At 43.5% G+C, this 14513-nt stretch overlaps 1 protein-coding gene across 1 annotated transcript in view; it reads left to right on the top strand.

The window, feature by feature from the left end:
* The window catches only part of cracr2b (calcium release activated channel regulator 2B), a 154106-nt gene that overhangs the window by 40664 nt on the left and 98929 nt on the right, over nt 1–14513 (top strand). The window contains exon 3 of the mRNA XM_048546141.2: nt 231–482. Coding sequence (XP_048402098.1) covers nt 282–482 — 201 coding nt within the window. The 5' untranslated portion in view covers nt 231–281. The remainder of the gene's footprint in view (nt 1–230; nt 483–14513) is intronic.

The raw sequence follows: 14513 nt of genomic DNA, 5'->3' as shown, positions 1-14513 counted from the left end.
AGAATATAGATTGCCAGCTCCCTAAGTCTGATCTGCCAGTTCCCAACAAATCTATATTTGTGTGTCTCTCTATGCACTTTGTTTTCCCATCTCTGCTGGACGAAAGAAAAGACCCATTTAACAGCAATGCTCAGAACCTTCAAACCACCGCTAAGTGGGTTGTTGCTAAGTGATGCTACTTAATATCAGAAGCCTCATATGCACCTTTTCATTGTTGTCCCTTTTTACAGCGGTGTGCTCACTGGGCTGTGTGTTGTTGGCGGGGCTGGAGCATCGACTAGATGATGTACCGAAAGAGAGATATCCCGGCTAATGTTTGGTCTGCAGAAGGAGTGGATCCCAACACCGTACAGTCCACCAGGGACACCAAGATGAATCCAGGTGGACACGTCACTCACCATGAGACATACGAAAAGGCCCGTGAACTCTTCCAGTTGTGTGACAAAGAAGAGAAGGGCTTCATTACCAAGCGAGACATGCAGGTAGCAAGCTTCTCTGTATTTCCATTCCCCTGCTGAATCAATTCTAAGCTTTTAAAAACGCCACATATTATCTGTGGATGATTTCTGGGTGAATGTTAGCCATTCTGCTCCCGTTGTTATCAGGATCAAAAGAAGATGACGGTGAATTCTTCTTTCTGAAATGTTAGGCTGGTTGGGTTTGGGGATGCATGCAGTTTGTGTTGGGAAATCTGTGTGCTATATGCCAGGTGTCCGTAGCATTCTTGTCTCTATGTTGAAAGCTATGGTTTCACGTCCCATTGCTGAGGTTTAAAGGGCAAAATAATGAACCTGGCAGTCCCAGTGCTGAGAGAGAGGTGCACTACACAAATGCATGCTTGCGATAGGATGTTAAATGTCTCTGTTTTTGGGTTGACATCAAATATCCAATAGCACTATTTTGAAGAACAGGAGCATTCTCCCTGCTGTTCTGTACAATATTCAACCCTCTGCTTTTTTTTCAAAGAGAAAAGCAGCACGTTAGCATATTGTTGTTTATGGGTGTTTATTTGCATAAATATTAAACTTGTTTCTAAAGTGAATTATTTTCCTTTCAATTTTTCATGGCTTCTTTAGATTAAGGGAGCACTTGTATTCAGATATCACTGTGCTCCATTAGATTATATATTGTATTTGTGACTGTCCTAAACCAAAAATGCCATCTGTTCAATGTTACCACATTCATTATCTGAGAGAAATTTCGATTTCAGTCTGAGTTGGTGGTGGTGGTGTTGTTTGGTTGACCCTGTCCCTGAGAAGATGCAAATCTTTGACACCATCTGTCTGGGTGTAGTGACTCCAGGCTGCCACTTCACTGTGACACAGTGCAACACTGTTCACTGACTGACTGAGTGCTATGTTATTGGAACTAGATAATACAGTGAGGAGCTGGAGGAGCACAGCAGGCCAGGCAACATCAGAGAGCCAGGAAAGCTGACGATTTGGGTTGGGACCCTTCTTCGGATTTCTGAAGAAGGGCCCTGACCCGAAACGTTAGCTTTCCTGCTCTTCTGATGCTGCCTGGCCTGCTGTGCTCCTCCAGCTCCTCACTGAGTTGTCGCAGACTCCAGCATTAGCAGCTCTTACTGTCTCTGTTGTTGGAACTGTTGTCTTTTAGAGGAGCTGCTGAGTCAAGGCTGTATCTTCCTGCTTCACTGGGGCTGACATGCAACTTTCTGAGGGGGTATTCTGGTGCTATGTCTAATATTTATCTCATAACCCACACCACAGCAGCAGACTCACTGGTCATTCATCTCATTTATTGTTAATGGGCTATTTGTGTGTAACCACTGACTGTAAACACCTTTTGATGTGCTGACACTAGAAAGCCAGTGACTATTATAGTGACATAGAATCCCTACAGTGTGGGAGTAGGCCATTTGGCCCACACCAACTCTCTTAAGGGCATCCCACCCAGACCCCACCCTTCCAACCCATCCCTAATAAACCCTGTATTCCCCATGGCTAATGTACTTTGCCTGGACACTATGGGCAATGCAGCACAGCCGATCCACCTTACCCCTACATCTTCAGACTGTGGGAAGAAATCGGGAGGAAATCCGCGTTGTCGCAGGGAGAAGGTGTAAACTCCACATGATCACCCAAGACTGGGATCAAACTAGGGTCCCTGGTGCTGTGAGGCAACAGTGCTAACCACGGAACCGCTGTGCTGAAGTCAAGGCTTCAAAGACACTTGACTTCAAGCATCTGGTGATCAGAAAACCAGTTAGTCTGAAATTGTAACTTAGTAAAAGGTTGGGAAATAAATTCCTCAAAGAGATTAAATAATAGCTTCTCCCTATGATGTAGGAACACCTTTTACGTGGTATTTTACTGTGCTGTTAACTTGAACTGCCGGTGAGAATAATTTAGCATATGGATGACAAGCTGATTTACATCAGCTGATCTAATATTATATACATTATGAAATAACTTGATAAATCAAAAGATCCAGGTGCACAAAGGTTTTATCTTCTATCATAAAAGCAAACACTAAAAGAAGCCGAATCTGTTGGAGATATTTTCTGTATTAGATTACCGAGCAAATTGTAATAGAAGTGAGACATAGTGTCATAGACGTCTCCAGCACAGATAAAGGCCCTTTTGGCCCATTGTGTTTGTAGCATTCAAAACAAGCATTTAACCATTCTCATCCCATTTTACAGCAATTGGCCCATAGCCTTGTATGCCTTGCCATCACAAGTGCACATCTAAATACTAGTAAAATGTTATGAGCGTTTCTGCTTTTCCTAAACTTTTTTGAGGCAGTGTGTTCTGGATTCCCACCATGCTCCAGATGAAATATTTTTTCTCGTGTCCCCTCTAAACCTGCTGCCCATTACCTTAAATCTGTGGCCCTGGTCATTGATCCTTTCACCAAGGGGAAAATTCTTTTTCCTGTCTACACTATTTCCATCTCAATTTACTACTACACATCTCCAATCATACCTCCCCAAACCGAGTCTCGCTGCCCCAAGAGAAACAACCCCAGTCTGTTCAATAACTAAAACTCTAGCCCACGCCATGTCCTAGTAAATCTCCTCTGTGCCTTCTTGAGTGCTTATCATGTCCATCCTGGAATGCGGATTCCAGCAGTGCACACAATACTCTAGCTGTGACCTACCGGATGTTTTGTAGAGTTCCAGTATAACCTCTGTGCTCTTAAAATCTCTCTCACTTTGTCGACCTTTTATGGAACCTGTGGATGAACACACCAAGGTCCCTCTAACTCGTGTGCTTCCTGGGTTCCTACTGGTCATCATGAATTTGCTTGCCTAAATGGGTTTGTTCTGACTAAATGTATCACCTCACAGTTAATCTGGAATGAATTCCGTTTGACAGTGATCAGTACATCTGACTGGCCAGTCAATATTGTCCGGTACTCTCAGACTATCCCTCCTATTTGCTGCCCCACCAATTTATGTATCCACGATGAACTTACTGATTAAATTGCCCCCTCCCTGCCATCTCTAATCGAGTCTAAATCATTTATTTCTGCCAGAAAAAAGAAGCACCAGCACTGACGTCCATGGAAGCCCATCAAATGTAGACCTCAAATCACAAAAACACCCCTTAACCACCAACCTCTCTTTCTTGCCCCTCGGGAAATTCTGAATCCAATTTGCCAACTTTACTCGGATTCCATCCGCTCTTGCATTCTCCGTCAGTCTCCCGCGTGGGACTCAACAAAGGGCTTGCTGAAGTCCTGGCTACATCAAAACATTGCCCTTATCTACACATGTGGTCACCTCCACTCAAAAGTTCAATCAAGTTGGTCTGATATGACCACAACTCTCTTTACCACCTCCCCATCCCCAGCCGAACCCAACCTTAACAAATCCAAGCTGACCTTCCTGGATTAATCGTTGATCCAAATGCAGATTAATTCTGTTCCTCAGAATTGCTTCCAATAGTTTCCTTACCGCAGGGGTTAAACTGAATGGCCTGTAGTTTCTTGAATAATGGTACCACACTGTGGGTGTCCGCCGTTCCTCTTGGTATCTCTCGTGTGGCCAGAGAAATTGAAAATCATTGCCATTGCCTCTGCTATTTCCTCCCTTGACTCACTCAACACTTGGCTTTATCTACTTTTGAGCCTGAGAAACTACTGCCTGTTAATTTCTTTAATCATATCATAGCCCCTCTCCCTGATTTCTCTGCCCACATCGTCCCTCTTACAGAGGAACACTGACACAAAAGATTTATTAGAACTCTCCCACGTCTTCCGGCTCCACACAAAAATTATGTCCTACTCTTTCTACAGTTACCAATTTTCCCATAACGTACTTATACAATAACTTCGGAACAACCTTTTTCAGTTTACCTGCCATTATCCTTTTTTTTGCCCTCTTGTTCCTGATTTTCCTTTTTAAGTTCCCAGTTGTACATTCTGCACTCTTGTAGGGCTTCTGCAGTTTTTGTCCCTTGGTTATCTGCCATAAATCTCCCTTTTTATTACCCAATGCTATGTATCCCTTGATATCCAGAGTTAGCTATATTGTTTCTTTTTTGTTTGCTTTATTTACTCCTGGGATTGGGGTATTGCTGGCTGGGTCAGCAATTATTCCTCGCCCCTAGTTGTTCTTGAGCAACGGACTGACTAATTCTTCAGCTTAACAGCTGATTTTCCTGGAAGACTGTTAATAATGTTAAACTTCCTGTCCTTCATAGAATTTCATCGAATACCTACAGTATGGAAACAGGCCATTCAGCCCAACAAGTCCATACTGTCCCTCTGAAGAGCATCCCACCTAGACCCATTCCCCTAACCCAATATTTCCCATGCCGAACCCACCTAACCTAAGCATCCCTGGGCACAGTGGGCAATTTAGCATGGCCCATCTGCCTCTGCTGCACATCTTCGGACTGTGGGAGGAAACCCACGCAGGCATGGGGAGAATGTGCAAACTCCACACAGACAGTCACCCGAGGCTAGAATTGAACCTGTGTCTCTGGCGCTATGAGGCAGCAGTGCTAACCACTGAGCCACCGTGCAGCCCTTAAACCTCACCTAAATGTGGTCTCTGGTGTCAGAGGGAGACAGCACTCGAGGGTGAGATGTATAGTGATGTGCGAATGTACGAATTAGGAGCAGGCAGACCTCTTCTGCCTGCTGTGGTAATCAATAAGCTCATGGCTGATTATTTTTTGATTGATCCTGAGTCCTACCCTGTTAAGGCAGTTGACCCAGCTTTATCAGCCCCTGAGGCTGTCAACAATAATGCCACAGCCACGTTTCAAAGAACAGCATTTGCTCCCACACTTGTTTTTTAAATTGGAACACATTGGTGCTGTACCTTCTTGAATGCAATCCACTATTTTGACACCAATCTTTCTTTCTTTGTCTTTTTTTTTGTTTTTGTTTTCTTCTTTTCTTTTCTAACCCTGAAAGCATTTGCTTCCTGTCCACTCTGTGCACCTGCCTAACCATTTACCATTTTGTAATCACCAGTGAGCCTTGACTATTCAGGCTGTGTTCTCCTGGTTTGTTCTACTTTTTCTTACAATTTTTAACCTTTTTTTTCATGGGATGTAGGTATTTTTTAGTCTAGGCCAGCATCTGTTGCTCGTTCTGAACTGCCAGGGAGGAGGTGGGTCATGAGCTGCAGCTTTGAACAGTTCTGGTGCTAATTCTGTAAGTGGACTCAAAATGCTGTTAGGGAGGTAGTTATAGACTTTTGATCCCGTGACGCTGAAAGGACAGCAATATTATAGTGTCAGGTGTATGGATAGGGTGGGAAGTGGCTCTGTGCACATGCTGCGTTTTAGCTAGGAGAGCTCTTTGGTTTGCTAGGTACTGTGACAGAAGCCCCTGTGAGTTGCTGCAATGTGTTTTATAGATGGCACACATTACCACCAGCGCACAAGGCAGTAAAGGGAGTGGAAGTTGAAGGCAGTGGATGGGATACAGGTAATTCAGGTTGCTTTGCCACGGATGGGGTCGAGATTCTTGAGCGTAAGTGAAGTTGCACTCCTCCAGGTAACTGGAGAGGATGCCGTCAGCCCCCTGGCTGATGCCTTTAAGATGATGGGCAGGCTTTGGGGAGCCAGGAGTAAAGTTCATCTGTTCCGAAGCTCCATGCACGCTGATCCACACACCAATGTACTTCAGAAGGCATGCACATTAAGGTCTGTGCAGTGAAAAAATATTAGAAGGATTATTGGTTGGGAGCTTGCTGCGGGATTCCTAGCCTCTGACATGCTTTTGTGGCCAGAGTGGCCATAATTTAGATTTAGCGACCATTTAATTATTTTCTTTTGAATGTAATTAGAAGGTACAGAAAGAGAGAAGCAAAATCATTCTGTATTCCTGCCCCGTTCAGATGAGGATCCAGTCGGGTCCCTGTTACGATGCAGTTTGTGTGGGCTCTGTCACGCTGCTGTAAGAGGTCAAAGATACTGATGATAGAAATGGAGGAAAAGGGGTGGGCACGAGTGATGAAGACTTTGAGAGGTGAAGAAGGAGGCCATCAATGTGGTTAGAAAAGTATCTGTGGTGAGGAGAGAGAATTATAAGACCATAAGACCGTAAGACATAGGAGTGGAAGTAAGGCCATTCGGCCCATCAAGTCCACTTCGCCATTTAAATCATGGCTGATTGGGCATTTCAACACCACTTCCCTGCACTCTCCCCGTAGCCCTTGATTCCTTCCAAGATCAAGAATTTGTCGATCTCTGCCTTGAAGGCATCCAATGTCCCGGCCTCCACTGCAAAATCAGGGAGAATGGGGAAGACAACGGAGAAAGAAAGCGGAGCTGGGTTGGAGTAAAAATCACTGGATAAGTGTATGTTGAGTGCAGAGTCTGAGGGTGGAAAGTGGAGGATAAATAACAAGAATTTTTAATTGCTTTGCTTTGGTGATCCACTCTGGTTATCTATCCTGACCGGTATGGACTCCAGTATCACTCTCCAATATCCATCAACACACTGGAGGTGGTGGAAATGGGAAAGGCCGATCTATTGAATGTAGATGCTGGTGGGGACGCCGTGCTTCTGGGAGAGGGCATTGGAATGGAAGGGACATGGCAGAGGTCCACGTGAACCACATTGGGGGAATTCTTGGTTGAGAAAAGGGAAGGGAGATCAGAACAGATTCCATTTCTGCCACCCGCAAAGACGTCATCTCCTGCCTATTCCCTACCGGCATTCCGAAGCAGTTGTCCCATCTGACATCCTGATCAGCTCTTTAACTACCCCCAACACCCCTTTCACAACAACAGCACCTTCCTGTGCAAGTGTAGGAAATTCAGTATCTGCCTCTTACCTTCTCGCTTCTAAATGCATGAAGGTGGCTGGTGAATCCCTAATGGACTGGAACAATTCTTGTGCTTGCAGCCTATCAGTACCAAAGTAATTAAGCGCCACAGTGAGGAAACTGGCAGGAGTAGCAGGCTGAAGGGCCAAGGTTCTGGGAGTGCGGAGGCCCAGCGACACTTGATCTGCAAATCTGCTGCCATTTTTCTGAGGCTGAAAGGGGAGGAGACGTAATCCAGCTGCTGATGTTGGGGCTGAGGTAGGGTGGAAGCTGAAGTTGGAGGTGGTGTCTACCTGCTGGTTCTTGGATAGATAGGGCTGGGCCAAGAGGGATTCTGAAAAAGGACTGGATGGAGACAATATGGCAAAGCAGAGAGACAGGCCACAAAATAGTTGGGTTGGAATAGGCAGCCAGATGTGGGTTTGAAGAGAGAACGAGGCTAACAGCAGTGACTAGTACTGGATAAGCGTTCAATCACTAAGGGAATGAAGTAATTGCAAATGAAGAGATAACAAGGTGCAGAGCTGGATGAGCACAGCAGGCCAAGCAGCATCAGAGGAGCAGGAAATCTGATGTTTCCGGCCTAGACCTTTCTTCAGAAAATGAATGAGGTTTCTCAAGCTTAATGCTGCATATGTTTAAGAGTTACTGTATAGGGAAGATTGTCATGAATACCATTATAATAACTACCATGGATGAGATCTGAGGTGCAGTAAAATAGATAGTAATTCTCTGTTTAAAATATTCAAACTTTGTGAATGTGTGATGGAAATGAATTAATGTGATTTGGCTGATCTGTGAAAACATATATTGGTTGATGGCTTTTTGCTTTCTGATGAAGGGTCTAGGCCCGAAACTTCAGCTTTTGTGCTCCTGACATGCTGCTGGGCCTGCTGTGTTCATCCATGTCCACATGTTTCTTTATGCCTGTTTTCTTGTGCTAAATTAAATAATGAGGTATCTAACATAAAGCTTTTCTTGTGGTGTTTTAATATTGCAGTTCTGTGTAAGTCAAAATCCCCTTTTTTTACATCAACACAAGCGAAAAGTTACTTGTGTGACTGCGTCATTTAACAAAAAGGCTAGTGAAAGTGGAGAAGTAATCTTCAAGGGGAGATCTTGAGAGGAAAGAAAATTGGATTTTGTGCAGCTGACAATGTACTTACATTATTTTGCAAACTCTATTTTGACCATGAAATAATGTATGTTTTCCTCAGTATTAAAAAATGAGACAAAAATATCTTGCCACTAAAAAAAATCAATGTAATCTCATTCCTTTTTTCTATTTGAATAGGCTTTATTAAACTAATTGGGAAATAATGTGTATGCATTCAGAAAGGTTAGCTGCACTGGGCAGAACACTCCACCCATTTATGTGCACGAGAAAGGGCTGCCTTGCTTTGAATTAATTGTACAGAGGTCACTGAATAGAGCAATATACCTTTGAAGTTTCATGTGTTTTGAATTGGCTTGGTATTTACATACAAATTATTTCAGCCAGAGCCACTTCAAATTATTTTTAGCAACACGAGAAATCTCCTTTTCTTCTATTTGCTTTTATATTTACCTTTTGCTTACACTTTTTCTATTGTAAGTCGCTTAAGATGTTTTGTTTTTGACCTAAATTCCCAATTTCCTCGGTTAGTTGCACTGCTTAATGTACGTTATTGGACCTTCCAAACCTTAGTTATCCCAATGAATTTGAATAATCTCGTGAAGGAGGTGTGACATGTAGTTCGGCTAAGGTGATGAGTGTCAACAACAGCTTGCAAGTGGTACATTCTGACTTTTTTGCACAAATCCCATGTGACTTAGTAGTCCAGTTGCCCAGGTAGTCACATGGATGCCATTTTTGCACTGTATGGTTGAGAGCAGAAACTGCAAATGGTTTGGTACTTTAGGAGGAGCAATGATTCTTTCGTTTGTTTGTGTGTCTGGAGTGAAATGGTGTGGGCAGTGGTTGGCATGGACAGTGGGCGGTAAGGAACCTTACACAGTATGGTACAGGAGGAGTGTGGATAGTGGACATAGGACGAATGTTTTAAAGGTGACAGAGTGATCTATCATTTGAGATTACTTCACAAAGTGAGTGTTAAAGGTGATGGATGTGATGCTTCTCAAGCAGTTGCTTGGTCCTCAGTGATCTTCTGCAGTATTTTTAGAGCTGTACTCATCCAGGAAAGTGACAAGTATTTAAACCCTCATGTCTTATGCCTGGAGATGATAGACAAGATTGGGAAATGAGTTGATGGGAGCTTCTCTCTGCAGGATTACCAGCTTCTGACCTGTTCTTGTAACCACAGCCTTTATATGGTTGCTCCAGTTCAGTTTTTAGTCCATCCTAAGATGTTGACAGTGAGGTACGGTAATGCCATTGAATTTCAAGTGGAGATGATCAGACTCTGTGTGTATAGTTTGAGATGGTCATTGCCTGGTGCTTGTGTGGTGTAAATGTTGCTGGCCACTTTCCAGCCCAAATCTGAAAGTTGTTTGGGTCTTCCTGCACGTAGACCACCTGTTTCAGCATTTGAGGAGTTCTGAGCGGTGCTGAACACTGTGCAGCCTCTGTGACTTCTGACCTTTTTTCAATGATGGAGTGGGAGGTTATTGATGAAGCAGTGGAAGGTGGTTTGACCTAGCATCCTGATGAGCTACCATATTAAGGTCCTGGAGCAGGGTTGAGACACCTCCAACAACCACCGCCATCTTTGTGCTGGTTATGACTCTAACCAGTGAAGTGTTCTCCCTTGATTCATGTTGACTTTAGTGTTGTTTGGGCTTCTGAATGCCCCCAATCTGTGTTAAATGTTGCCTTGACGTTAAGACACTTTCATCTGACCTCTAGAAGAAGTACGTTCCAGAATTTTTACCCAGCAACAGTGAATGTAAAGCTATAGGATGGTGAGTGGCTTGAAGGGGAATTTTGCAGTTCATGGTGCTTCCATGCGACTGCTGCTCCTGTCCTTCCAGATGCTAGTAGTCATTGGTTTGGAAGGTGCAATATCAGGAGCTTTGGATTTTTGTTGTACATCTTGTAGATTGTACATACTGGTACTATTGTTACACAAGTGCTGCTTGAATACCCCATACCTGGCGCAGCTCAAAACATTGTATCATGATAAATTGTGTACTAAACCTAAGATTTGGTGAATAGGTGTGTCCGTGGAGGTCAGTTGGCAGCATTTACTTCTGACTTCTCGGTTGCTAGTTGCATCTGACATTTGAGCCATTGGCCTGGATCTTATCAGTGCTTGCCTCCTATTAAGATGTAAATCTTGCATTAACCACTGTCATGCATGCTTTAAACATGGAGTCTAGAAATTGTTATCAGAGATAATGGGAACTGCAGATGCTGGAGAATCCGAGATAACAAAGTGTGAGGCTGGATGAACACAGCAGGCCAAGCAACATCTCAGGAGCACAAAAGCTGACATTTCATCTGAGGAATGGGAGGGGGAGTTAAAATGGTTCGCGTCTGGGAGGCGCAGTTGTTTATTGCGAACTGAGTGGAGGTGTTCTGCAAAGCGGTTCCCAAGCCTCCGCTTGGTTTCCCCAATGTAGAGGAAGCCACACCGGGTACAGTGGATGCAGTATACCACATTGGCAGATGTGCAGGTGAACATCTGCTTAATATGGAAAGTCATCTTGGGGCCTGGAATGGGGGTGAGGGAGGAGGTGTGGGGACAAGTGTAGCACTTCCTGCAGTTGCAGAGGAAGGTGCCGGGTGTGGTGGGGTTGGAGGGGAGTGTGGTGCGGACAAGGGAGTCACGGAGAGAGTGGTGTCTCCGGAAGGAGGACAAGGGTGGGGATGGAAAAATGTCTTGGGTGGTGGGGTCGGATTGTAGATGGCGGAAGTCTCCCCCTCCCCCACTGCATCCCAAAACCAGCCTAGCTCATCCCCGCCTCACTAACCTGTTCTTCCTCTCACCTATCTCCTCCTCCCACCTCAAGCCGCTCCTCCCTCCATTTCCCACCTACCAACCTCATCCCACCTCCTTGACCTGTCCGTCCTCCCTGGCCTGACCTATCCCCTCCCTCCCTCCCCACCTATACTCTCCTCTCCACCTATCTTCTCCTCTATCCATCTTTGGTCCGCCTCCCCCTCTCGCCCTATTTATTTCAGAACCCTCTCCCCATCCCCCTCTCTGATGAAGGGTTTAGGCCCGAAACGTCAGCTTTTGTGCTCCTGAGATGCTGCTTGGCCTGCTGTGTTCATCCAGCTTCACACTTTGTTATCTAGAAATTGTTGTTCAGCTACCCACACTCCTCCACTGGGGGCACTCTTGCAGTCCTTATCAATTAAACCTGTCATGTCGTTACGTGACCTTTTGAAACATTGCTAAACAACATTTAAGGCGGAACCAAAGTAGAGGCTTGTGGGATCAGCCACAATGGAGTAACGAATGATGGTTACACGTGAAAATACATGTTATTGTTTTCAGGGCCCAAGTGTAACTTATCAAGCATGGAATCTAATTCCCTCAGGAAATTAACATTCCAGAGTTGTTTTTTTTCCTCCTAGTCGAGCTGTCTCTCCGTTAAATTAATCCGGATGTCTCAAATTTTTTCGGAATAATCATTTTTCCAGCTTACAGTACCCACAGATCCCCTGAAGAGGGTGCTGTACTGGAGCATATGCCCACTTATTGCTTGGTGAGAAAGTTGTGAGATGTATTTGGGAAACTGTATGCAAGGGAAACAGTGACAGCAATTCCTTTACTACTAAAAGCATAGTTCAGGCCAGTAATGGCTGACCCTTCCGCTTAACCACACAAAAGCTACCTACATGTTTTCATTTTTGTTGTATTTTACCAGCTTCAAAACCCTTCTTGGCTCTCCTGCTCCAGAGACTGAGTATGACAATTTTTTTTTCAAAATGATCAATTTCCCTGGTATGATTGCTTTTTTTTTCTCCCCCCTTAGAGTCAGCCTTTTTTAAAACAGGTTTATGAATTATCTGGTATGCAACTCCCTGGAAGCCTCTGCACTTATTTTCTCAAAAGGAAATTGTAAATTGCCACATTGTGCTGTGCTTTTGACACTGAACAAAACCTCAAATTGCTACCCTGACAGATCACAAAGAAGTTACATGCATAAAGCATCAATGGAAACAAGCAAGGCCGAGAGTACAGCCACTGTCTCACCAACTGTATAGCTCATGGTCTGTAGGGATAAGTCCATCTATTTCAGTTCAAAGATGATGGGGTTTTAAGCCACCGATCTGTATGAAAATTACATGGAGAGTTCAAGGCATTCTCATACAGTCAAAAGGTCTTGTTGCAAAAGCATTAAAAGTGGCATTGTTCCATATATTCAGAAATTAAATTAAAAAAAATTTGTCTGTGTATTTTTGGCCTTAGTTACTTGCCGTTCAGGGAGAATGCGATGTGAAATGGAAAACTTAGGCTGATCAGTGGCATCCTACAGAATAGGTTTTCGGTCCTGTTCTGTTTGTATTATTTAGAAACATGAGTGTGCAATCATATTAACAAGGAGCAGGCTATTCAGCCCCTCGAGCCTTGCTCCATCATGGCTGATGTGACTGTGACATCAAATCCACATTCCCAGCTATCTCTGATAACCTTTCACTCCCTTCCCTTTACAAGAATCTCTCTACCTCTGCCTCTGAAGATTGAGGGCTTCTGCTTTCACCACTTCTTCAGGAAGTGTGTTCTAAAGAATGATAAACCTCAGTAGAAGTTTCACCTGATCTGTTTTGCAGAGATATGCCCTGAATTTTTATTTTTAAGTGATCACTAGGTCTAGGTTCTCCCTTTTAAAAAAAATAGGAAACGTTCTATCCACATAAACCCTGACAAGAACTCTCAGCATCTTATGTTTCAATTGAGTTGCCACTAGCTCATCTTGCCACCACTGGATTCAAGGGTAGCCAGCCCACCATTTACTCAACCCATTTATTCTGGGTATTGGTATTGTAAAGCTTTGCTAAACTACTTCCAACTCATGTATATCTTTCCTTTCAATAAGATGACCAATACTGTCGACAGTCCTCAACATGTGATCTTACCGATACCCTGTACAAATGAAGCATGGCCTCCATACCTTTGTATTCTTTTTCCTTTACAATACATGATACCATTCTGAGAGATTTCCGAATTACTTGTCAGACCTGCATACTAACCTTTTTACCAATTATGCACTTGGACACCCAGATCTCTCAGCATTTCGGAGCTCTGCTGTCTCTTGCCATTTAGATAATATTTCTACCTTATTCTTCGAGTCAAAATTGACACTCACACATCCCACCTTCTGCTCCAGATTTTCTGGACCTTTGCCCACTAATTTGACCCATCTATATGCCTATGTTGTATCCTTTTTGTGTTTTGTTTAATAACATATTTTCTTATCTACCTTTTGTGTCAGAAGCAAATTTGGTGACCATACTTTCTGTTCCTCTACCCAAGTCATTTATATGAATTGTAAACAATTATTGGGACACACCATGGGCTAAGTCTTATCTGGAAAAGGACTGATTTTATGCTTATTCCCTGCTTCCTGTTAGCCAGTTAATCTTCTACTTTTGCTGATATGCTATGCCCAAGAGCGTGAGCTTTTATATTCCACAATAATCTGTGTGGTATGTATGTCTTTTGGAAAACTATGCCCAGTCAATCCACCTGTTTCCATCTATCTGCAGCATGTACTACTAGCTCAAAACACTCCAATAGATTGATCAAACATGATTTCCCTTTCACAAGACCCATGTTAACACAGACTGATTACCTCACAGTTATCTAAGTGCAATAGATTCTAACAATTTTCCTGTGACAGATATTAAGCTAACAAGCTTATAGTATCTTCCTTTCAGTATCTGTCCTTCATTTCTAAATTAAGGAATTAGCTTCATTAGCTTTCAATTTAGCAGGACCTTCTCTGAAACAAGAGCTTTGGAAAATTTGAAACCAATACGTCAACTGTTTCACTATGCAACTCTTTTAAGGCCATAGGGTGAAGTCTATCAGGACCCAAGGACTTTTCAGCCTGCAGCTTCAAAAACTGACTCAATATCACTTCTGGTAATTTGTGATTTTCCTCAGTTCCTTCTTCCCTCCCTTCCATTTCCTGATTTATTAGCATGTTATTTGTATCCTCTAGTTTGAAGACCTGATGCAAAATGCACATTCAATTAATTTACCATCTTACTTTCTTTTTCGTTATTAGTCCTCCAGACTCCTTTTCTGTAAGAACAATGCTCCTGCTGTTAAATCTGTGTGTTTATTTTTGCAAATACCTATGG

Source organism: Stegostoma tigrinum, chromosome 17 (assembly GCF_030684315.1).
Source record: "Stegostoma tigrinum isolate sSteTig4 chromosome 17, sSteTig4.hap1, whole genome shotgun sequence".
NCBI lineage: Eukaryota > Metazoa > Chordata > Chondrichthyes > Orectolobiformes > Stegostomatidae > Stegostoma > Stegostoma tigrinum.
This window is presented reverse-complemented; position numbering and strand designations above follow the sequence as displayed.